Raw genomic sequence first — 22,796 nt, 5'->3', positions numbered from 1 at the left:
TCCACCGGGACCCGCGCTGGGGAGGGGACGCTCCCACATCATCCCCGGACCCGCCGGGACCCGCGCTGGGGAGGGGACGCTCCCACATCATCCCCGGCTCCGGCGGGACCCGCGCTGGGGAGGGGTCGCTCCCACATCATCCCCGGCTCCACCGGGACCCGCGCTGGGGAGGGGTCGCTCCCACATCATCCCCGGCCCCGCCGGGACCCGCGCTGGGGAGGGGTCGCTCCCACATCATCCCCGGCCCCGCCGGGACCCGCGCTGGGGAGGGGTCGCTCCCACATCATCCCCGGACCCGCCGGGACCCGCGCTGGGGAGGGGACGCTCCCACATCATCCCCGGCTCCACCGGGACCCGCACTGGGGAGGAGCCGCTCCCACATCATCCCCGGCTCCACCGGGACCCGCTCTGGGGAGGGGTCGCTCCCACATCATCCCCGGACCCGCCGGGACCCGCGCTGGGGAGGGGCCGCTCCCACATCATCCCCGGACCCGGTGGGACCCCGCCAAAGGTGGGGGGTCGGTCTCCACCAGCCCCGCAGTCACTGAAAACAGGCAGCAAAAAGTCCATTGTTACAGAACATACCAACAACTTAAAATTACAAACTTTCAATCGGACTCCCATTTGGCAGTTCTGGGTTCTAGTTGTAAACTTTGCAACCTAAGAAAATGGATAAACTTTTTCTTGTTCATAACAACAACTGTCCGAGGGTGACAGCCTGATGCACAGATCACACAAAGTCTTTGGCTAAAGCTCCCAACTGTCCAGGAACAACAGCCTGATGCACAGGGCACACACACAAACCCTTACAGAGTCTATAATCAACAGCCTGATGCACAGGGCACACACACAAACCCTTCTATAGTCTATAAACAACAGCCTGATGCACAGGGCACACACACAAACCCTTCTGTAGTCTATAAACAACAGCCTGATGCACAGGGCACACACACAAACCCTTCTATAGTCTATAAACAACAGCCTGATGCACAGGGCACACACACAAACCCTTCTGTAGTCTATAAACAACAGCCTGATGCACAGGGCACACACACAAACCCTTATAGAGTCTATAAACAACAGCCTGATGCACAGGGCACACACACAAACCCTTCTGTAGTCTATAAACAACAGCCTGATGCACAGGGCACACACACAAACCCTTATAGAGTCTATAAACAACAGCCTGATGCACAGGGCACACACACAAACCCTTCTGTAGTCTATAAAACAACAGCCTGATGCACAGGGCACACACACAAACCCTTCTGTAGAGTCTATAAACAACAGCCTGATGCACAGGGCACACACACAAACCCTTCTGTAGTCTATAACAACAGCCTGATGCACAGGGCACACACACAAACCCTTACAGAGTCTATAAACAACAGCCTGATGCACAGGGCACACACACAAACCCTTACAGAGTCTATAAACAACAGCCTGATGCACAGGGCACACACACAAACCCTTATAGAGTCTATAAACAACAGCCTGATGCACAGGGCACACACACAAACCCTTATAGAGTCTATAAACAACAGCCTGATGCACAGGGCACACACACAAACCCTTACAGAGTCTATAAACAACAGCCTGATGCACAGGGCACACACAGAAACCCTTATAGAGTCTATAAACAACAGCCTGATGCACAGGGCACACACACAAACCCTTCTATAGTCTATAAACAACAGCCTGATGCACAGGGCACACACACAAACCCTTACAGAGTCTATAAACAACAGCCTGATGCACAGGGCACACACAGAAACCCTTCTGTAGAGTCTATAAACAACAGCCTGATGCACAGGGCACACACAGAAACCCTTCTGTAGAGTCTATAAACAACAGCCTGATGCACAGGGCACACACACAAACCCTTACAGAGTCTATAAACAACAGCCTGATGCACAGGGCACACACAAACCCTTCTGTAGAGTCCCCACCTGTCCTAACAACAGCCTGTTGCAAGATGCTTCTAGAACTTCAAATCTTAACTTTTTTCTTTCCTTTTTTTTTTAATTTCTTTTTTTTTCTACCAGTAGGGCTGTTGCTACTATAGCTTCTAAATATTCAGGCCATCCCCTTGTGACAGGGTCCAGTAATTTTGAATAATAATTTTGAATAATACCCCACCAGCTTTCTGTCTCCTCCCCATTCCTGGGCGAGCACTCCACAAGGAGTTAATTTACAAATCTCCCCAGGAGTGCACCAGACCCCCAGAGATATTTTATTCTCATCCTGGTCCATCAGTTTTATACAATTGTACCGTTAATTGATCATTTTGAGGCTTAATCCCAATATTCAGAGATAAAATAAGGTCTCTGCCCAGTAAATTGCATTCTGCTTCCGAAACTAATAATAGATCACTAATATCCAATTTTCCTTTTGCTTCAATTAGTCCTTGTTCAATAATGGGAACCTTAAAGGCTTCCCCTTCTGCTCCAATTACTTGAGCTGTTTTCTCACTGATTTTGCATCCTTTTGGTAATCTTTGCACTGTTGATTTTTCAGCACCTGTATCTACTAAAAATGTGAATTCTTCACCCTGGGGGACCTATCTTTAATTTTATCAAGGGCTCTTGTGATGTTTTGTTCCCCAATAAATAGAGCTCCTGACACCTCTAATCTTCTGCAAGCAGCTTTTGGTCTGCTTGTTTCTTGGAAAACCTTGTATGTAACATTACCTTCAAACCCACAGTAAAACAAGACGTTATTTTTCAAACCACTTGTTATTTTTCTGGTGGTTTTATCATTTCCTGAGGGAAAAAACCAGCCTTCTGAAACTCTTTTACTGCAGCCACAAAAACCTCAGAAATCTGTCTCCTCTTCACATGAACTTCCTGCACTTCCCGTAACTATTTCTGTAAGCCTCTCTCCTGCCAGCCACCCAACTTTTCAAGTTTCCTCCTAATATCCTCCCACAAACTGAATTTTGATTAATGCTTCCCCCAGACTGTATCAGGATCCAGTCCTGAGTTTTTAATGCATACAGGGGAGCAGGCCAGGACCCCATAAAGCAGCATAATGGCTTTCTTCTTGGTTAACAGGGTCCTTTTTATTTACCCAGGCATTCAAGGCCTGACAGATCCACCCTTCAGATGACCCCTACGTTGGCCAAAATAAATTATCAGGTCGTATAATTTCCTTAGTCCATTCTACCACACAAAATTGTATCATTTTCTTCTTACTTTTTCCTCTCCTGTTTTCACATTTATTCCATGATTTTAACATTACCCCAAGGGGGCTGTCCTGGGGTAAAAATGCTCCCTCTTTTTCTGGTACCTTCAGTACCTCTATTTTTCCTGCTGGTTTATACCAGCCCCTGGGTTCTTGCTTTGGCATTTACCCATTTTATCCTAACAGGTGTTCCCCGTTATTATCCCACCTAACCAAGCGATACTTACAGACTCCTTTTCTCACCTGGGTCTCCGTGCACGAGTTATTACAGGTGAATTTACTGCAGTCTACTCCGGGAGCTCAAAATTCTTTGCTCATAAATTACCTAAAAAAAATTTCCTTGTCCCTGAAAGATTCCCCAGTCACTCAGGGCCACCGGAGGCAAAAAGCCTCCTGGTGGGGAGCCTCCCTGAGATCAGGAGCCCCCCTCAGTGGATTTGGAAATTATTTCCTGGCCAATGCACCAAATTTGTTATAAATGAGTAGCTTGATTAGTAAAGACATGCAAGCCCAAATATCGGTGTGCAGTTGGAGGGAAAGCTTTCCCCGCTGTACCCAGCGCTGTTTTGCTCATACTTTACCATAATTAATTAATAAATTTATTGCTGCTTGAATATTGGCCTAATCAAGCTACTTATTTATAACACATGGAAGCTCCAGGATTTGGGCGCTTTGGCTCAATCCCAGGCGATTTAGGCTCCCTCCCAGGGAATTTAGGCTCCATCCCAAGGGATTTAGGCTCAGTCCCAGGCGATTTAGGCTCCATCCCCAGGGGATTTAGGCTCTGTCCCGACATTTCCAGGCGGATTTATTCCGCCGTTCCCGGCCGGATTCCTGAGGGAACGCGGCGCGCTCTGAAGAACGGGCGGAAGTGCCCTCACCCAAGATGGCGGCGATGCTTCACCCCAGAGACGGGCAGTTTGCGCTGGTTGAGCCAAGGGAGCGCTCCTGGGGGACGCTGCTGGGTGCATTTGGGCGCTTTGGTTGAATCTCAGGCGATTTATGCTCCATCCCAGGGGATTTAGGCTCTGTCCCGACATTTCCAGGCGGATTCCGCCGTTCCCGGCCGGATTCATGAGGGAACGCGGCGCGCTCTGAGGAGCGGGCGGAAGTGCCCTCACCCAAGATGGCGGCGCTGGTTGAGCCAAGGGAGCGCTCCTGGGGGACGCTGCTGGGTGGATTTGGGCGCTTTGGTTGATCCCCAGGCGATTTAGGCTCCCTCCCAGGGGATTCAGGCTCCGTCCCGGCATTTCCAGCCGGATTTATTCCGCCGTTCCCGGCCGGATTCATGTGGGAACGCGGAGCGCTTTGAGGAGCGGGCGGAAGTGCCCTCACCCAACATGGCGGCGATGCTTCACCCCAGAGACGGACGGTTTGCGCTGGTTGAGCCAGGGTAGCGCTTCTGGAGGACGCTCCTGAGTGGATTTGGGCGCTTTGGCTCAATTCCAGTGGATTTAGGCTCCGTCCCAGGGGATTTAGGCTCCGTTCCGACATTTCCAGGCGGATTCATTCCGCCCTTCCCGGCTGAATTTATGAGGGAACGCGGCGCGCTCTGAAGAACGGGCGGAAGTGCCCTCACCCAAGATGGCGGCGATGCTTCACAACAGAGACGGTTTGCGCTGGTTGCGCGTTGAGCGCCCTCCTGGGGGATGCTCCTGGGTGGATTTGGGCGCTTTGGTTGAATCCGAGGGGATTTAGGCTCCATCCCCAGAGGATTTAGGCTCAGTCCCGGCATTTCCAGGCGGATTCCGCCGTTCCCGGCCGGATTTAGGAGGAAACGTGGAGCGCTCTGAAGAACGGGCGGAAGTGCCCTCACCCAAGATGGCGGCGTGAATTGCCCTCACGCCAGAGACGGGCAGTTTGCGCTCGTTGAGCCAAGGAAGAGCTCCTGGAGGACGCTGCTGGGTGGATTTGGGCGCTTTGGTTGATCCCCAGGCGATTTAGGCTCCATCTCAGGGGATTTAGGCTCTGTCCCGACATTTCCAGGCGGATTTATTCCGCCGTTCCCGGCCGGATTCCTGAGGGAACGCGGCGCGCTCTGAGGAGCGGGCGGAAGTGCCCTCACCAAAGATGGCGGCGCGGCTTCACCCCAGAGACGGGCAGTTTGCGCTGGTTGAGCCAAGGGAGCGCTCCTGGAGGACGCTCCTGGGTGGATTTGGGCGCTTTGGCTCAATTCCAGTGGATTTAGGCTCCCTCCCAGGGGATTTAGGCTCTGTCCCGGCATTTCCAGGCGGATTCATTCCGCCGTTCCCGGCCGGATTTATGAGGGAAGGCGGCGCGCTCTGAGCACCGAGGGCGGAAGTGCCCTCACCCAAGATGGCGGCCATGCTTCACAACAGAGACGGACGGTTTCCGCTGGTTGAGCCAAGGGAGCGCTCCTGGGGGACGCTCCTGCGTGGATTTGGGCGCTTTGGTTGAATCCGAGGGGATTTAGGCTCCCTCCCAGGGGATTTAGGCTCAGTCCTGCCATTTCCAGGCGGATTTATTCCGCCCTTCCCGGCTGAATTTATGAGGGAACCCGGAGCGCTCTGAGGAGCGAGCGGAAGTGCCCTCAGCCAAGATGGAGGCGCTGCTTCAGGAAAAGAGCGGGAGCTGTCTTGGCTCTGTTCAGAGGCCCCAGGGGTCTTGCAGGGTTTAAGGCCGAGTTTGGGGAGATTTATGCGGAATTTTGAGGTATTTAAGTGTAATTTTTAATCCCCGTTGCTCCGCTCGCCTGTGGGAGCGCATCCAGGACCGGGCGGAAGTGCCCTCAGTCAATATGGCGGCGCGGCTTCACCTCAGAGACGAACAGTTTACGCAGGTTGAGCCTGGGGAGCGCTCCTAGGGTGGGTAGATTTGGGCACTTTGATTGAATTCCGGGGGATTAAGCTCAGCCCCAGGGGGTTTAGGCACCATCCCGACATTTCCAGGCGGATTCCGCCGTTCCCGACTGGATTTAAGACAGAACGCGGTGCGCTCTGAGGAGCAGGCGGCACTGCCCTCAACCAAGATGGCGGCACAGCTGGAGCGCGGACCAATCAGAAGCAACGCCTGGCAGAGGTACTGGCGGAAAAGTCCTTGCGGCGGCGTCGGCCGCCGCTTCCGGCGGACACGCGGTGCATTGTGGTCCCGGTGGGGCCCAGCGGCGGCGGAGCGGGGCCGAGGCCGCGGGGGGGGGGGCGCGGCCCCCGGGGGGGGCGGGGCGGGAATTTGGGGGCGCCGAGGGAGCCCCGGGACCCCCCCCGGCAGCGCGGGATGGGCGACAGCGACCGCGGTCAGCACCGGGAGCGGCGGGAGCGGGGAGCGGGGGGAGGTGGTGAGGAAGGGGTTGGGGAGAGTCCTGAGGGGGTTTGGGGGCGTTGTGAGGGGATGTGAGGGGTCATGAAGAGATTTGGGGGATCCTGAGGGGTTTCGGGGGTTCCTGAGGGGGAACTGAGTGTCCTGAGGGGGAACTGGGGGTCCTGAGGGGGTTGGGGGGGTCGTGAGGGGATGGAGGGGGTCCTGAGGGGGTTCGGGGGTTCGTGAGGGAGAATTGAAGGTCCTGAGGATGTTTGGGGGTCGTGACGGGATGTGGAGGTTTCTGAGGGAGAACTGAGGGCCCTGAGGGGGTTTGGGGGGGTCGTGAGGGGGTTTGGCCGGGTGTGAGGGAGAATTTGGGGTCCTGAGGGGTTTTGGGGGCTCCTGAGGGGATGCGGGAGGTCCTGAGGAGATTTGGGGGGGTTTTGAGGGAGAATTGGGGGTCCTGAGGGGGAATTTGGGGTCCTGATGGGGTTTGTGGGGTCCTGAGAGGATGTGAGGGGTTATGAAGGGATTTTGGGTGGTTCTGAGGGGATTTTGGGGGGTCCTGAGGGAGAATTGGGGGTCCTGAGGGGGTTTGTGGAGTCCTGAGGGGATTTTGGGTGGTTCTGAGGGGATTTTTGGGGGGTCCTGAGGGAGAATTGGGGGTCCTGAGGGAGAATTGGGGGTCCTGAGGGGGTGTGAGGGGTCATGAGGGGATTTAGGGAATTCTGAGGGGGTTTCGGGGAGTTTTGAAGGGCTCTGAGGGAGTTTGGGGGGCCCTGAGGGGATTGGGGGGTTCGTGAGGGGATCTGAAGGATCCTGAGGGGATTTGGGGGGGTCGTGAGGGGAGAACTGGGGGTCCTGAGGGGATTTGGGAGGTTTTGAAGGGTTCTGAGGGGGTTTGGGGGGTCCTGAGGGGGATTTGGGGGGTCCTGAGGGGATTTGGGGGGTCCTGAGGGGATTTGCAGGGAATTTTGGGGGTCCTGAGGGGGTTTGGAGGGAATTTTGGGGGGTATTTGGGGGGTATTTGGGGGTGCTGAGGGGGTTTGGGGGGTCCTGAGGGGGATTTGGGGGGTCCTGAGGGATAACTGAGGGTTCTGAGAGAATTTTGGGGGTCCTGAGGGGATTTGGGGGTCCTGAGGGGGATTTGGGGGTCCTGAGGGGATTTGGAGGGAATTTTGGGGGGTCCTGAGGGGATTTGGGGGGGTCTTGAGGGGATTTGGAGGGAATTTTGGGGGGTCCTGGGGGGATTTGGGGGGTCCTGAGGGGATTTGGGGGGTCCTGAGGGGGATTTGGGGGTTCAGAGGGGATTTGGGGGGTCATGAGGGGAGAACTGGGGGTCACTTTGGGGGGTTTGGGGGGTCCTGAGGGGGATTTTGGGGTCCTGAGGGGGGGATGTGAGGGGTGCTGAGGAAATTTGAGGGGGATTTTGTGGGGTCCTGAGGGGTAATTGAGGGTTCTGAGAGAATTTTGGGGGGTCCTGAGGGAATTTTGGGGGGTCCTGAGGGGATCTGGGGGGTCCTGAGGGGATTTGGGAGGTTTTGAAGGGTTCTGAGGGGGTTTGGGGGGTCCTGAGGGGATTTGGAGGGAATTTTGGGGGGGGTCCTGAAGGAATTTTGGGGGGTCCTGAGGGGATTTGGAGGGAATTTTGGGGGGGGTCCTGAAGGAATTTTGGGGGGTCCTGAGGGGATTTGGGGAGTCCTGAGGGGGATTTGGGGGTCCTGAGGGGATTTGGAGGGAATTTTGGGGGGTCCTGAGGGGATTCGGGGGTCCTGAGGAGGATTTGGGGGGGTCCTGAGGGGATTTGAGGGAATTTTGGGGGGTCCTGAGGGGATTTGGAGGGAATTTTGGGAGGTCCTGAGGGGGATTTGGGGGGTCCTGAGGGGGATTTGGGGGTCCTGAGGGATAACTGAGGGTTCTGAGAGAATTTTGGGGGGTCTGAGGGGATCTGGGGGGTCCTGAGGGGATTTGGAAGGAATTTTGGGGGGTCCTGAGGGGATTCGGGGGTTCAGAGTCGGGGTCCCTGAGGGGGATTTTGGGGGGTCCTGAGGAGGATTTGGGGTGGATTTGGGGGGGTCCTGAGGGGATTTGGGGGATCTTGAGCGGATTTGGGGGATCTTGAGCGGATTTGGGGGGGTCTTGAGGGGATTTGGAGGGAATTTTGGGGGGTCTTGAGGGGGATTTGGGGGTCCTGAGGAGGATTTGGGGGGGTCCTGAGGGGATTTGAGGGAATTTTAGGGGGTCCTGAGGGGATTTGGTGGGTTCAGAGGGGATTTGGGGGGTCCTGAGGGAGAACTGGGGGTCCTGAGGGGATTTGGAGGGAATTTTGGGGGGTCCTGAGTGGGATTCGGGGGTCTTGAGGAGGATTTGGGGTGGATTTTGGGGGATCCCTGAGGGGGTTTCAGAGTCCTGAGGGGATTTGGAGGGAATTCTGGTCCTGAGCGGATTTGGAAGGAATTTTGGGGGGTCCTGAGGGGGATTTGGGGGGTTCAGAGAGGATTTGGAGGGAATTTTGGGGGGTCCTGAGGGGGATTTGGGGGTCCTGAGGGATAACTGAGGATTCTGAGAGAATTTTGGGGGATCCTGAGGGGATTTGGAAGGAATTTTGGGGGGTCCTGAGTGGGATTTGGGGGGTCCTGAGGAGGATTTGGGGGGGTCTTGAGGGGATTTGGAGGGAATTTTGGGGGGTCCTGAGGGGGTTTGGGGGTTCAGAGTCGGGGTCCCTGATGGGGATTTTGGGGTGGGATTTGGGGGTCCCTGAAGGGATTTGGGGTCCCAAGGGGATTTTGGGGGTCCTGAGGGGATTTTGGGGGTCCTGGGGGGATTTTGGGGGGTCCTGAGGGGGATTTTGGGGGGTCCTGAGGGGGATTTTGGGGGTCCTGAGGGGATTTTGGGGGTCCTGAGGGGATTTTGGGGGTCCTGAGGGGGATTTTGGGGGGTCCCGAGGGGATTTTGGGGGTCCTGAGGGGATTTTGGGGGGTCCCAAGGGGATTTTGGGGGTCCCTGAAGGGATTTTGGGGGTCCTGAGGGGATTTTGCAGGTTCCTGATCGGACCCGGGGTGATTTTGGGGCCATTTGGGGTCACTTTGGGATCCTTGCCCAAAATTTGGGGAGTTTGGGGGAATATCGAGGTCCCTGGCCGGATTTTGGTGAAATTTTGGGGGATTTTGGTGAAATTTTGGGGGATTTTGTTGCAAATTTGGAGGGTTTTGTTGCAATTTTGGGGAATTTGGTGCAATTTTGGGTGATCTTGGTGTAATTTTGGAGGATTTTGGTGCAAATTTGGGGGATTTTGGTGCAAATTTGGAGGATTTTGGTGAATTTTAGGGGGATTTTGGTGTAATTTTGGGGGATTTTGATGCAATTTTGGGGATTTTGGTGTAATTTGGGGGGATTTTGGTGCAATTTGGGCGATTTTGGTGCAAATTTGGGGGATTTTGGTGCAATTTGGGGGATTTTGGTCCAATTTTAGGGAATTTTGTTGCAATTTTGAGGGATTTTGATGCAAATTTGGGGGATTTCGGGGGAATCTTGGGAGATTTTGGTGCAAATTTGGGAGATTTTGGTGTAATTTGGGGGGATTTTGGTGCAATTTTAGGGAATTTTGGGGGAATTTTGTTGCAAATTTGGGGGATTTTGGGGGAATCTTGGGAGATTTTGGTACAAATTTGGGGGATTTTGTTGAAATTTTGGGGAATTTGGTGCAATTTGGGAGATTTTGGTGCAATTTGGGGGGATTTTGGTGTAATTTTGGGGGGATTTTGGTGCAATTTGGGGGATTTTGGTGCAATTTTGGGGGATTTTGGTGCAAGTTTGGGGGATTTTGGTGTAATTTTGGGAGATTTGCAAATTTGGGGGGAATTTGGTGCAATTTTGGGGGATTTTGGTGCAATTTTAGGGAATTTGGGGGGATTTTGGTGCAATTTGGGGGATTTTGGTGCAATTTTGGGGGATTTTGATGCAAATTTGGAGGATTTTGTTGCAATTTTGGGGATTTTGGTGCAATTTTGGGAGATTTTGGTGCAATTTGGGAGATTTTGGTGCAATTTGGGGGGATTTTGGTGTAATTTTGGGGGGATTTTGGTGCAATTTGGGGGATTTTGGTGCAATTTTGGGGGATTTTGGTGCAATTTTAGGGGATTTGGGGGGGATTTTGGTGCAATTTTGGATGATTTTGGTGTAATTTTGGGGGATTTTGGTCCAATTTTAGGGGATTTTGGGGGAATTTTGGTGCAATTTTGGGGGAATTTTGGTGTTATTTTGGGGGATTTTGGTGCAATTTTGGGGAATTTGGTGTAAATTTGGGAGATTTTGGGGGGATTTTGGTGCAAATTTGGAGGATTTTGGTGTAACTTTGGACGATTTTGGTGTAATTTCGGAGGATTTTGGTGCAATTTGGGGGAATTTTGGTGCAATTTTGGGGTCTCTCCCAGATTTTGGGGTGGTTTGCTGTTATTTTGGGCGATTTTGGGGTTTTTGGGTGTAATTTCAGAGTATTTTGCAGTCCCTGACCGTATTCTGGGGTGATTTTGGGGTAATTCCAGGGGATTTTGGGGTCATTTTGGCATCCCTGATGGGATTTTGGGGTATTTTGGGACAATTTCATGATCCCTGATGGGATTTGGGGTAATTTCAGGGGATTTTGGTGCAATTTCAGGGGATTTTGGTGCAATTTTGGGATCTTTTGGTGCAATTTTTGTGTCCCTGACCCTATTTTGGGGTGATTTGGGGTCTTTTGATGCAATTTAAATGCAATTTTGGGGTGGTTTTGGGGTGATTTGAGGGAATTTTGGGGTATTTTGATAGAATTTTGGTGTATTTTGGAGTCATTTTGGGGTCCCTGATGGGATTTGGGGTATTTGGGTTCAATTTTGGGTCATTTTATTGTAATTTTGTGCTTCCTGATGGCATTTTGGGCTATTTTGGTGCAATTTTGGGCAATTTTGGTACAAATTCAGGGTCCCTGGTGGAATTTTGGTGCAATTTTGGGGTCATTTGATGCCATTTTGGGGTAATTTGATGCCATTTTGGGCTATTTTGATGCAATTTTGGGCTATTTTGGTGCAATTTTGCGGTAATTTAATGCAATTTTTGGGTCATTTGATGCCATTTTGGGCTATTTTGATGCAATTTTGGGCTATTTTGATGCAATTTTGGGCTATTTTGGTGCAATTTTGGGGTATTTGATGCAATTTTGGGGTAATTTGATGCAATTTTGGGCTATTTTGATGCAATTTTGGGCTATTTTGGTGCAATTTTGGGGTAATTTGGTGCAATTTTGGGCTATTTTGATGCAATTTTGGGCTATTTTGATGCAATTTTGATGCAATTTTGGGGTCATTTGATGCCATTTTGGGCTATTTTGATGCAATTTTGGGGTATTTTGGTGTCATTTTGGGCTATTTTGCTGCAATTTTGGGGTGATTTGCTGCACTCTGGGGTTCTCTGTAATTTTGGGGTGATTTGCTGCAGTTTGGGGTCCCTGACTGCATTTTTAGGGAGATTTGCTGCACCCTGAGGGTGTTTTGCTGCATTTTCGGGGTGATTTTCTGCACTTTGAGGTCCCTGACCGCATTTTTGGGGTGATTTGCTGTAATTTTGGGGTGATTTGCTGTAATTTCAGGGTGGTTTTCTGCATTTTTGGGGTGTTTTGCTGTAATTTTGGGGTAATTCTCTGGACTTTGGGGTCCCTGATGGCATTTTCGGGGTGTTTTGCTGTAATTTTGGGGTGATTTGCTGTAATTTCGGGGTGTTTTGCTGCAATTTCGGGGTGATTTGCTGTAATTTTGGGGTGATTTGCTGCACTTTGGGGTCCCTGATGGCCTTTTCAGGGTATTTTGCTGCATTGGGGTGATTTGCTGTCATTTCGGGGTGTTTTGCTGCATTTTTGGGGTGATTTCCTGCATTTTTGGGGTGTTTTGCTGTAATTTTGGGGTGATTTGCTGTAATTTTGGGGTGATTTGCTGTAATTTCGGGGTGTTTTGCTCTAATTTTGGGGTCTTTTGCTCTAATTTTGGGGTCTTTTGCTCTAATTTTGGGGTGATTTGCTGTAATTTCGGGGTGTTTTGCTGTAATATTTTTGGGGTGATTTTCTGTAATTTTGGGGTGATTTGCTCTAATTTCGGGGTATTTTACTCTAATTTTGGGGTGTTTTGCTCTAATTTTGGGGTGATTTTCTGCATTTTGGGGTGTTTTGTTGCACTTTGGGGTCCCTGACCTGGTTTTTGGGGTTCCCCCCCCCTCTCCCCGCAGACTGCCGCAGCCCCGACAGCTCGAGCGCCGCCTCCCCTCCCCCCCCCGCCCCTCCCCCCATGGGGTCGCCCCCCCTGGGCCCCTCCCCCCCCGGGCTGGGATCCCCCCCCGGGCTGGGCTCCCCCTTCCCCGTCATCAGCTCCTCGCTGGCCTCCCCACAGAGCCTCGCCTACGGCCCCGTCAGCAGCCCCCAGGTGAGCAAACGGGGGAAAATAACGGGATTTTGGGAAAAATGGGGGTTTTGGGGAAAAAAGGGGATTTTTGGGGGGAATAATGGGGGTTTGGGGGAAATAATGGGATTTTGGGGGGGTTTAGGGGGAAATAAGGGGGTTTGGGGGAAATAATAGTGGGGTTTGGGGGAAATAATGGGATTTATGGGAAATAATAGTGGGGTTTGGGGGAAATAATGGGGTTTGGGGGGGTTTGGGGGGAAATAATGGGGTTTGGGGGAAAAAAGGGGATTTATGGGAAATAATAGTGGGGTTTGGGGGGAAATAATGGGAATTGGGGGGAAATAATGGGGTTTATGGGAAATAATAGTGGGAATTGGGGGGAAATAATGGGGTTTGGGGGGAAATAATGGGGGTTTTGGGGGGAATAATGGGGTTTGGGGGGAAATAATGGGGATTTATGGGAAATAATAGTGGGGTTTTGGGGGAAATAATGGGATTTATGGGAAATAATAGTGGGGTTTAGGGGGAAATAATGGGGGTTTTGGGGGGAATAATGGGGTTTGGGGGGAAATAATGGGGTTTGGGGGAAAAATAATGGCATTTGGGGGGGTTTAGGGAGAAATAATGGGATTTGGGGAGGGAAATAATAGGGATTGGGGGGAAATAATGGGATTTTGGGGGGAAATAATGGGGTTTGGGGGAATAATAGTGGGGTTTGGGGGGAAATAATGGGGTTTGGGGGGAAAAATGGGGTTTGGGGGGGTTTAGGGGGAAATAATGGGGGGTTGGGGGGAAAAACGGGATTTTGGGAAAAATAATGGGGATTTATGGAAAATAATAGTGGGGTTTGGGGGGAAATAATGGGGTTTTGGGAAATAATAGTGGGGTTTGGGGGGAAATAATGGGGGTTTATGGGAAATAATAGTGGGGTTTGGGGGGAAAAATGGGGGTTTTGGGGGGAATAATGGGTTTTTGGGGGGGGGAAATAATGGGGTTTTTGGAAAAATAATGGGATTTGGGGGGAAATAATGGGATTTTGGGGGGAAAATCGGATTTTTGGGGGAAAGAATGGGGGTTTGGGGGGAAATAATGGGGGTTTGGGGGAAATAATGGGATTTATGGGAAATAATAGTGGGGTTTAGGGGGAAATAATGGGGGTTTTGGGGGGAATAATGGGGTTTGGGGGGAAATAATGGGGTTTTTGGGAAATAATAGTGGGGTTTGGGGGGAAATAATGGGGGTTTTGGGGGGAATAATGGGTTTTTTTGGGGGAAAATAATGGGGTTTGGGGAGAAAATAATGGGGTTTGGGGGGAAATAGTGGGATTTGGGGGAAATAATAGTGGGATTTGGGGGGAAATAATGGGGGTTTGGGGGAAATAATGGGATTTATGGGAAATAATAGTGGGGTTTGGGGGGAAATAATGGGGGTTTTGGGGGGAATAATGGGGTTTGGGGGGAAATAATGGGGTTTTTGGAAAAATAATGGGATTTAGAGGGAAATAATGGGATTTTGGGGGGAAAATCAGATTTTTGGGGGAAAGAATGGGGGTTTGGGGGGAAATAATGGGGGTTTGGGGGAAATAATGGGATTTATGGGAAATAATAGTGGGGTTTAGGGGGAAATAATGGGGGTTTTGGGGGGAATAATGGGGTTTTGGGGGGGAAAATGGGAGGGTTTTTGGTGAAAATTGGATTTTGGAGGGAAAATAATGGGGTTTGGGAGATTTAGGGGGAAATAATGGGGGTTTGGGGGGAAAAAGAATGGGATTTGGGGGGAAATAATGGGATTTTGGGGGGAATAATGGGTTTTTTGGGGGGGAAATAATGGGGTTTGGGGGAAATAATGGGGGTTTATGGGAAATAATAGTGGGGTTTGGGGGGAAATAAGGGGGGTTTGGGGGAAATAATGGGATTTATGGGAAATAATAGTGGGGTTTGGGGGGAAATAATGGGATTTGGGGGGAATAATGGGTTTTTTGGGGGGGAAATAATGGGGTTTGGGGGAAAAATAATGGGATTTGGGGGGGTTTAGGGAGAAATAATGGGATTTGGGGAGGGAAATAATAGGGATTGGGGGGAAATAATGGGGTTTGGGGGGGTTTAGGGGGAAATACGGGGGTTTGTGGGGAAATAATGGGGGTTTGGGGGGAAAATGGGGATTTGGGGAATAATAATGGGGGTTTGGGGGGGAATAGTGGGGTTTGGGGGGAAATAATGGGATTTATGGGTAATAATAGTGGGGGTTGGGGGGAAAAATAGTGGGGTTTGGGGGGAAATAATGGGGTTTGGGGGGAATAATGGGGGTTTATGGGAAAAAATAGTGGGATTTTGGGGGAAATAATGGGATTTTGGGAGGGGGAATTGGCGATTTTGGGGGAAAAATTTTGGGATTTTGGGGGAAATAATGGGATTTTTGGGGGAAATGATGGGATTTTTGGGGGAAATGACGGGATTTTTGGGGGAAATAATGGGGGTTTGGGGGGAAAAATGGGGGTTTGGGTGGAAATAATGGGGTTTTTGGGGGGGAAATGGGATTTGGGGGGGGGAAATGGGGTTTTTTGTGGGGAAAAATGGGTTTTTGGGGAGTAAGAATGGGATTTGGGGGGAAATAATGGGAATTGGGGGGAAATAATGGGGGTTTTGGGGGGAATAACGGGGTTTGGGGGGAAATAATGGGGGTTTTGGGAAATAATAGTGGGGTTTGGGGGGAAATAAGGGGGGTTTGGGGGAAATAATGGGATTTATGGGAAATAATAGTGGGGTTTGGGGGGAAAAATGGGGGTTTTGGGGGGAATAATGGGTTTTTTGGGGGTGGAAATAATGGGGTTTTTGGAAAAATAATGGGATTTAGAGGGAAATAATGGGATTTTGGGGGGAAAATCGGATTTTTGGGGGAAAGAATGGGGGTTTGGGGGGAAATAATGGGGGTTTGGGGGAAATAATGGGATTTATGGGAAATAATAGTGGGGTTTAGGGGGAAATAATGGGGGTTTTGGGGGGAATAATGGGGTTTGGGGGGAAATAATGGGGTTTGGGGGGAAAAGAATGGGATTTTGGGGGAAAAAGAATGGGATTTGGGGGGAAATAATGGGATTTTTGGGGAAAAAGAATGGGATTTTGGGGGAAATGATGGGGGTTTAGGGGGAAATAATGGGGTTTGGGGGGAAATAATGGGGGTTTAGGGGGAAATAATGGGGGTTTGGGGGGAAAAATGGGGATTTGGGGAAAATAATGGGGTTTGGGGGGAAAAATGGGTTTTGGGGTTTTATGGAATTGGGGGTTAAAAGAATGGGATTTTGGGGGGAATAATGGGATTTTTGGGGAAAAGAATGGGATTTTGGGGGAAATGATGGGGGTTTGGGGGGAAATATTGGGGTTTGGGGGGTAATAATGGGATTTATGGGAATTAATAGTGGGGGTTTGGGAGGTTTTAGGGGGAATAATGGGGTTTGGGGGGAAATAATGGGGCTTATGGGAATAATAGTGGGGTTTGGGGGGAATAATGGGGGTTTTGGGGGGAAATAGTGGGATTTTTGGGGGGAAAATGGGGTTTTTGGGGGAAAAGAATGGGATTTTGGGGGGAAATAATGGGGTTTGGGGGAATAATAGTGGGGTTTGGGGGAAAATAATGGGGTTTGGGGGAAAAAGGGGATTTATGGGAAATAATAGTGGGGTTTGGGGGGAAATAATGGGATTTATGGGAAATAATAGTGGGGTTTAGGGGAAATAATGGGGTTTGGGGGGAAATAATGGGGTTTGGGGGGAAAAGAATGGGATTTTGGGGGAAAAGAATGGGATTTGGGGGGAAATAATGGGATTTTTAGAGGAAAAAAGAATGGGATTTTGGGGGAAATAATGGGATTTTTGGGGGAAAATCGGTTTTTTGGGGAAAAATGGGGGTTTGGGGGGAAAATAATGGGGGTTTGGGGGGAAAAATGGGGATTTGGGGAAAAATAATGGGGTTTGGGGGGTTTTAGGGGGAAATAATGGGGTTTGGGGGGAAATAATGGGGGTTTGGGGAAAATAATGGGATTTATGGGAAATAATAGTGGGGTTTGGGGGGAAATAATGGGGGTTTGGGGGGAAATAGTGGGGTTTTTGGGGGGGAAATGGGATTTTTGGGGGGAAATGATGGGATTTTGGGGGGAAATAAGGGGGTTTGGGGGGAAAATAATGGGGGTTTGGGGAAAAATAATGGGATTTGGGGGGGAAAGAATGGGGTTTGGGGGAAAATAATGGGGTTTGGAGGGGTTTTTGGGGGAAATAATGGGGTTTGGGGAGGGAAGTAATGGGGTTTGGAGGGAAATAATGGGGTTTGGGGGGAAATAATGGGATTTATGGGAAATAATAGTGGGGTTTGGGGGGAAATAATGGGGGTTTGGGGGAAAAGAACGGAGTTTGGGGGGAAAAATAATGGGATTTGGGGGGGAATAGGGTTTTGGAGGGGAAATGGGATTTTTTGGGGGAAAAATGGGGTTTTAAGGGGAAATAATAGTGGGGTTTGGGGAGAAATAATGGGATTTGGGGGAAAATAATGGGGTTTGGGGGAAAAATGGGATTTGGGGGGGTTTAGGAGGAAATAATGGGGTTTGGAAGGAAATAATGGGATTTTGGGGAAAAATAATGGGATTTGGGAAGGGAAATGGGGATTTGGGGGGTAATAATGGGATTTTGGGGGGAAATAATGGGATTTTGGGGGGGAAAATGGGATTTTGGGGGTTTTGGGGAAGGAGAAAATGGATTTTTGAGGGGGGGGAGGAATGGGATTTTGGGGAGAGGAAAATGAGAATTTGAGGAGTAAGTAATGGGGTTTGGGGGGAAGTGGGGATTTTTGGTGGGAACAATGGGATTTGGGGGGAAATTGTGGAATTTTGGGGGTAAAGCTGAGGATTTTTTTTTGAGAAAAATGGGGATTTGGCAGGAAAAAAATGGAATTTTTGGGGTGGAAAAGTGGAATTTTGGGGTGGAAAATGACAGATTTTGGTGGTAAAACCAGCGGGGTTTGGGTGAAAAATGAGATTTTCTGCCTTTTTCCCAAACCTGGCGTTTTTTGGCCCAGATCAACTCGACGGTGGGGCTGGCGCTGCCCCCCGGGGGCGGCACCGAGGACGTGAAGCCCCCGCTGGGAATCCGGGGGACCCCGAACTGCGCCCCCCACGCCGCCGGCAAGCGGCTGTGCGCCATCTGCGGGGACAGGAGCTCAGGTTTGGGGGGAAAAAACCGGGATTTTGGACAAAATGGGAAAAACATGAGAATTTGGGGGGGGAATGGGGAAAAAACTGGGCAAAAATTGGGGAAAAAACGGGGAAAATATGGGCAAAAAATGGGGAATTGGGGGCAGAGGGAGCACATCTGCGGGGACAGGAGCTGAGGTTTGGGGTGAAAAAACCGGGAATTTGGGAAAAAAGGGGAAAAATGGGCAAAAAATGGGAATTTGGGGGGAAATTGGGGAAAAAAATGGGCAAAAATTGGGGAAAAATTGGGCAAAAAATGGGCAAAATTGGGGAAAAACATGGGGAAAAATTGGGGAAAAAATGAGGAAAAACATGGGCAATGGGCAAAAACTGGGAAAAATCTGGGGGAAAAATGGGGATAAATTGGGGAAAAAAATGGGGAAAAATGGGGAAAAATTGGGGAAAACCATGGGCAGGTGGGGACAGAGGGAGCGGCTGTGCAACATCTGCGGGGACAGGAGCTCAGGTTTGGGGCCAAAAACCGGGATTTTGGGAAAAAAGGGAATTTGGGGGGGAAATGGGGAAAAATCTGGGCAAAAATTGGGGAAAAAACGGGCAAAAAATGGGCAAAAAAAGGGCAAAAACTGGGCAAAAATTGGGAGAAAAACGGGGAAAAAAGGGCAAAAACTGGGCAAAAATTGGGGAAAAACATGGGCAATTGGGGAAAAACTGGGAAAAAATTGGGGAAAAACTGGGGAAAAATTGGGGAAAAAATGGGGGAAAACTGGGGAAAACCATGGGCAGTTGGCGACAGAGGGAGCGGCTGTGCAACATCTGCGGGGACAGGAGCTCAGGTTTGGGGGGAAAAACCGGGAATTTGGGAAAAAAGGGAATTTGGGGGGGAAATGGGGAAAAAACTGGGCAAAAAAGGGGAAAAATTGGGGAAAATTTGGGCAAAAATTGGGGAAAAAATGGGCAAAAAATGGGAATTCGGGGGGAAAAATGGGGGGAAAATGGGGAAAAATTGGGCAAAAAATGGGAATTTGGGGGGGAAATGGTGAAAAAACTGGGCAAAAATTGGGGAAAAATGGGCAAAAAATGGGCAAAATTGGGGAAAAACATGGGGAAAAATTGGGGAAAAATGAGGAAAAACATGGGCAATGGGGGAAAACTGGGAAAAATCTGGGGAAAAAATGGGGATAAATTGGGGAAAAAAATGGGGAAAAATGGGGAAAAATTGGGGAAAACCATGGGCAGGTGGGGACAGAGGGAGCGGCTGTGCAACATCTGCGGGGACAGGAGCTCAGGTTTGGGGTGAAAAACCCGGATTTTGGGAAAAATGGGGAAAAAATGAGAATTTGGGGGGAAAACGGGGAAAAAAATGGGCAAAAATTGGGGGAAAAACGGGGAAAATATGGGCAAAAAATGGGGAATTGGGGACAGAGGGAGCGGCTGTGCAACATCTGTGGGGACAGGAGCTCAGGTTTGGGGGGAAAAATGAGGGTTTTGGGAAAAATGGGAATTTGGGGGAAAAATGGGCAAAAATTGGGCAAAAATTGGGAAAAAAATGGGGAAAAATTGGGGAAAAAATGGGGAAAAACTGGGCAAAAATTGGGGAAAAACTGGGGAGAAAATGGGCAAAAATTGGGGAAAAAATGGGGAAAATATGGGCAAAAAATGGGAATTTGGGGACAGAGGGAGCGGCTGTGCGCCATCTGCGGGGACAGGAGCTCAGGTTTGGGGGCAAAAATGGGAATTTGGGGGGAAAACTGGGGAAAAAACTGGGCAAAAATTGGGGAAAAACTGGGCAAAAATTGGGGAAAAACATGGGCAGTTGGTGAAAAACATGGGCAGTTGGTGAAAAACATGGGCAGTTGCAGACAGAGGGAGCGGCTGTGCAACATCTGTGGGGACAGGAGCTCAGGTTTGGGGGGAAAAACCGGGATTTTGGGAAAAAGGGGAATTTGGGGGGAAACTGGGCAAAAATTGGGGAAAAAATGGGGAAAAACGGGGAAAAATTGGGGAAAAACTGGGGAAAACCATGGGCAGTTGCAGACAGAGAGAGGGAGCGGCTGTGCAACATCTGCGGGGACAGGAGCTCAGGTTTGGGGGGAAAAAGCGGGAATTTAGGAAAAATGGGAATTTGGGGGGAAATGGGGAAAAATTGGGGAAAAAATGGGGAAAAATTGGGGAAAATATGGGCAATGGGGGAAAACTGGGAAAAATCTGGGGGGAAAAAATGGGGATAAATTGGGGAAAAAAATGGGGAAAAATGGGGAAAAATTGGGGAAAAACATGGGCAGTTGGTGAAAACCATGGGCAGTTGGAGACAGAGGGAGCGGCTGTGCAACATCTGCGGGGACAGGAGCTCAGGTTTGGGGGGAAAAACTGGGATTTTGGGCAAAAATGGGAATTTGGGGAGAAATTGGAGAGAAATTGGGGAAAAGCTGGGAAAAAACGGGGAAAAAATGGGGGAAAATTGGGCAAAAAATGGGAATTTGGGGGTGCAGAGGGAACAGCTGGGCAACATCTGCGGGGACAGGAGCTCAGGTTTGGGGGGAAAAATGAGGGTTTTGGGAAAAATGGGAATTTGGGGGGGAAATGGGCAAAAACTGGGCAAAAATTGGGAAAAAATGGGGCAAAATTGGGGAAAAACTGGGGAAAAACATGGGCAGTTGGCGAAAAACATGGGCAGTTGTAGACAGAGGGAGCGGCTGTGCAACATCTGCGGAGACAGGAGCTCAGGTTTGGGGGGAAAAACCGGGAATTTGGGAAAAATGGGAAAAACATGGGAATTTGGGGAGAAATTGGGGGAAAACTGGGGAAAAATTGGGGAAAAATTGGGGAAAAATGGGGAAAAAATTGGGGGAAAACTGGGGAAAAACATGGGCAATTGATGAAAACTGGGAAAAACCTGGGCAAAAATGGGGAAAAAATGGGGAAAATTGGGCAAAAAATGGGAATTTGGGGACAGAGGGAGCGGCTGTGCAACATCTGCGGGGACAGGAGCTCAGGTTTGGGGGGAAAAAACGGGAATTTGGGAAAAATGGGAATTTGGGGAGAAATTGGAGAGAAATTGGGGAAAAACTGGGGAAAAACTGGGGAAAACCATGGGCAGTTGGTGAAAAACATGGGCAGTTGTAGACAGACAGAGGGAGCGGCTGTGCAACATCTGCGGGGACAGGAGCTCAGGTTTGGGGGGAAAACTGGGATTTTAGGGAAAAATGGGAATTTGGGGAGAAATTGGAGAGAAATTGGGGAAAAACTGGGAAAAAAATGGGGAAAAAATGGGCAAAAAATGGGAATTTGGGGACAGAGGGAGCGGCTGTGCAACATCTGCGGGGACAGGAGCTCAGGTTTGGGGGGAAAATGAGGGTTTAGGGAAAAAATCGGAATTTGGGGAGAAATTGGAGAGAAATTGGGGAAAAACTGGGAAAAAATTGGGGAAAAAATGGGGAAAAAATGGGCAAAAAATGGACAAAAATGGGAATTTGGGGGGAAAAATGGGGGGAAAATGGGGAAAAATTGGGGAAAAAATGGGAATTTGGGGAGAGAGGGAGCAGCTGTGCAACATCTGCGGGGACAGGAGCTCAGGTTTGGGGGGAAAAACCGTGATTTTGGGAAAAATGGGGAAAAATGGGAATTTGGGGGGAAACTGGGCAAAAATTGGGGAAAAAATGGGGAAAAATGGGGGAAAAAATGGGGAAAAATGGGGGGAAAAATGGGGCAAAAATTGGGGAAAAATGGGGAAAAACTGGGCAAAAATTAGGGAAAAATTGGGGGGAAAATGGGAATTTGGTGGGGAAAATGGGGGGAAATGGGGGAAAAAGAGGGAAAAATGGGAATTTGGGGGCAGAGGGAGCGCCTGGGAACATCTGCGGGGACAGGAGCTCAGGTGGGATAAATTTGGGAGGAAAAATAGGGATTTTGGGAAAAAATGGTCAAAAAAATGGGATTTAGGAGGAATTAAGAGGAAAGAAATGAGGGAAATTTTCCTTTTGAACCAAATTTTCTGGATTTTGCCCCAAACTTTTTGTTATTCTCAATTCCAGGTGGATTTTGGGTCAATTCTGGGTCAATTTTGGGTGAATTTTGCTCCATTTTGGGCTGATTTCCTCAATTCTGGGCCGATTTTCTCACAGATTTTTTGGGATTTGCCCCAAATTCCATCAGAATTCCCAATCCCAGGAAAACATTCCAGGGTTTCGAGCTGCAGCTGCATTTTGGCTCAGTTCTGGGTCAATTCTGGGTCAATTTTGGGTGGATTTTGCTCCATTTTGAGCCAATTTTTGTCATTTTTGGCCGATTTTTGCCGTTTCTGGGCCGATTTTCGCCGTTTTTGGGCCGATTTTCTCCCAGATTTTTTTGGATTTTATCCCAAATCCCCTCAAATCTCCCCAATTCCAGGCAAGCACTACGGGGTGTCCAGCTGTGAGGGCTGCAGGGGCTTCTTCAAGGGCACTTTGGGCCAATTCTGGGTGGATTTTGCTCCATTTTGGGCCGATTTCCTCAATTCTGGGCCGATTTTTGAGCTGATTTTTTGGGATTTGCCCCAAATTCCATCAGAATTCCCAATCCCAGGAAAACATTCCAGGGTTTTGAGCTGCAGCTGCATTTTGGGTCGATTCTGGGTGGATTTTGGGTGGATTTTGCTCCATTTTGGGCCGATTTCCTCAATTCTGGGCCGATTTTTGAGCTGATTTTTTGGGATTTTACCAGAAATTCCATCAGAATTCCCAATCCCAAGAAAAATA

At 49.8% G+C, this 22,796-nt stretch overlaps 1 protein-coding gene across 1 annotated transcript; it reads left to right on the top strand.

The window, feature by feature from the left end:
• Positions 1–5,499: 5,499 nt before the first annotated feature.
• On the top strand, positions 5,500–22,520 carry LOC311164319 (retinoic acid receptor RXR-beta-like; the record flags this gene model as incomplete). Its single annotated transcript, XM_084223727.1, has 5 exons — positions 5,500–5,596; positions 6,152–6,436; positions 12,694–12,887; positions 17,928–18,072; positions 22,450–22,520. Coding segments are annotated over 5 exons (792 nt in total), but the record flags the coding sequence as incomplete, so codon positions are not given.
• Between the last annotated feature and the right edge of the window lie 276 nt (positions 22,521–22,796).

The sequence above is a fragment of the Fringilla coelebs genome (genome assembly GCF_963513975.1).
Source record: "Fringilla coelebs genome assembly, chromosome: 31".
NCBI classification, from domain to species: Eukaryota; Metazoa; Chordata; class Aves; order Passeriformes; family Fringillidae; genus Fringilla; species Fringilla coelebs.
The sequence above is the reverse complement of the archived record's forward strand: the minus strand, read 5'-3'. Positions and strand labels throughout refer to the sequence as shown.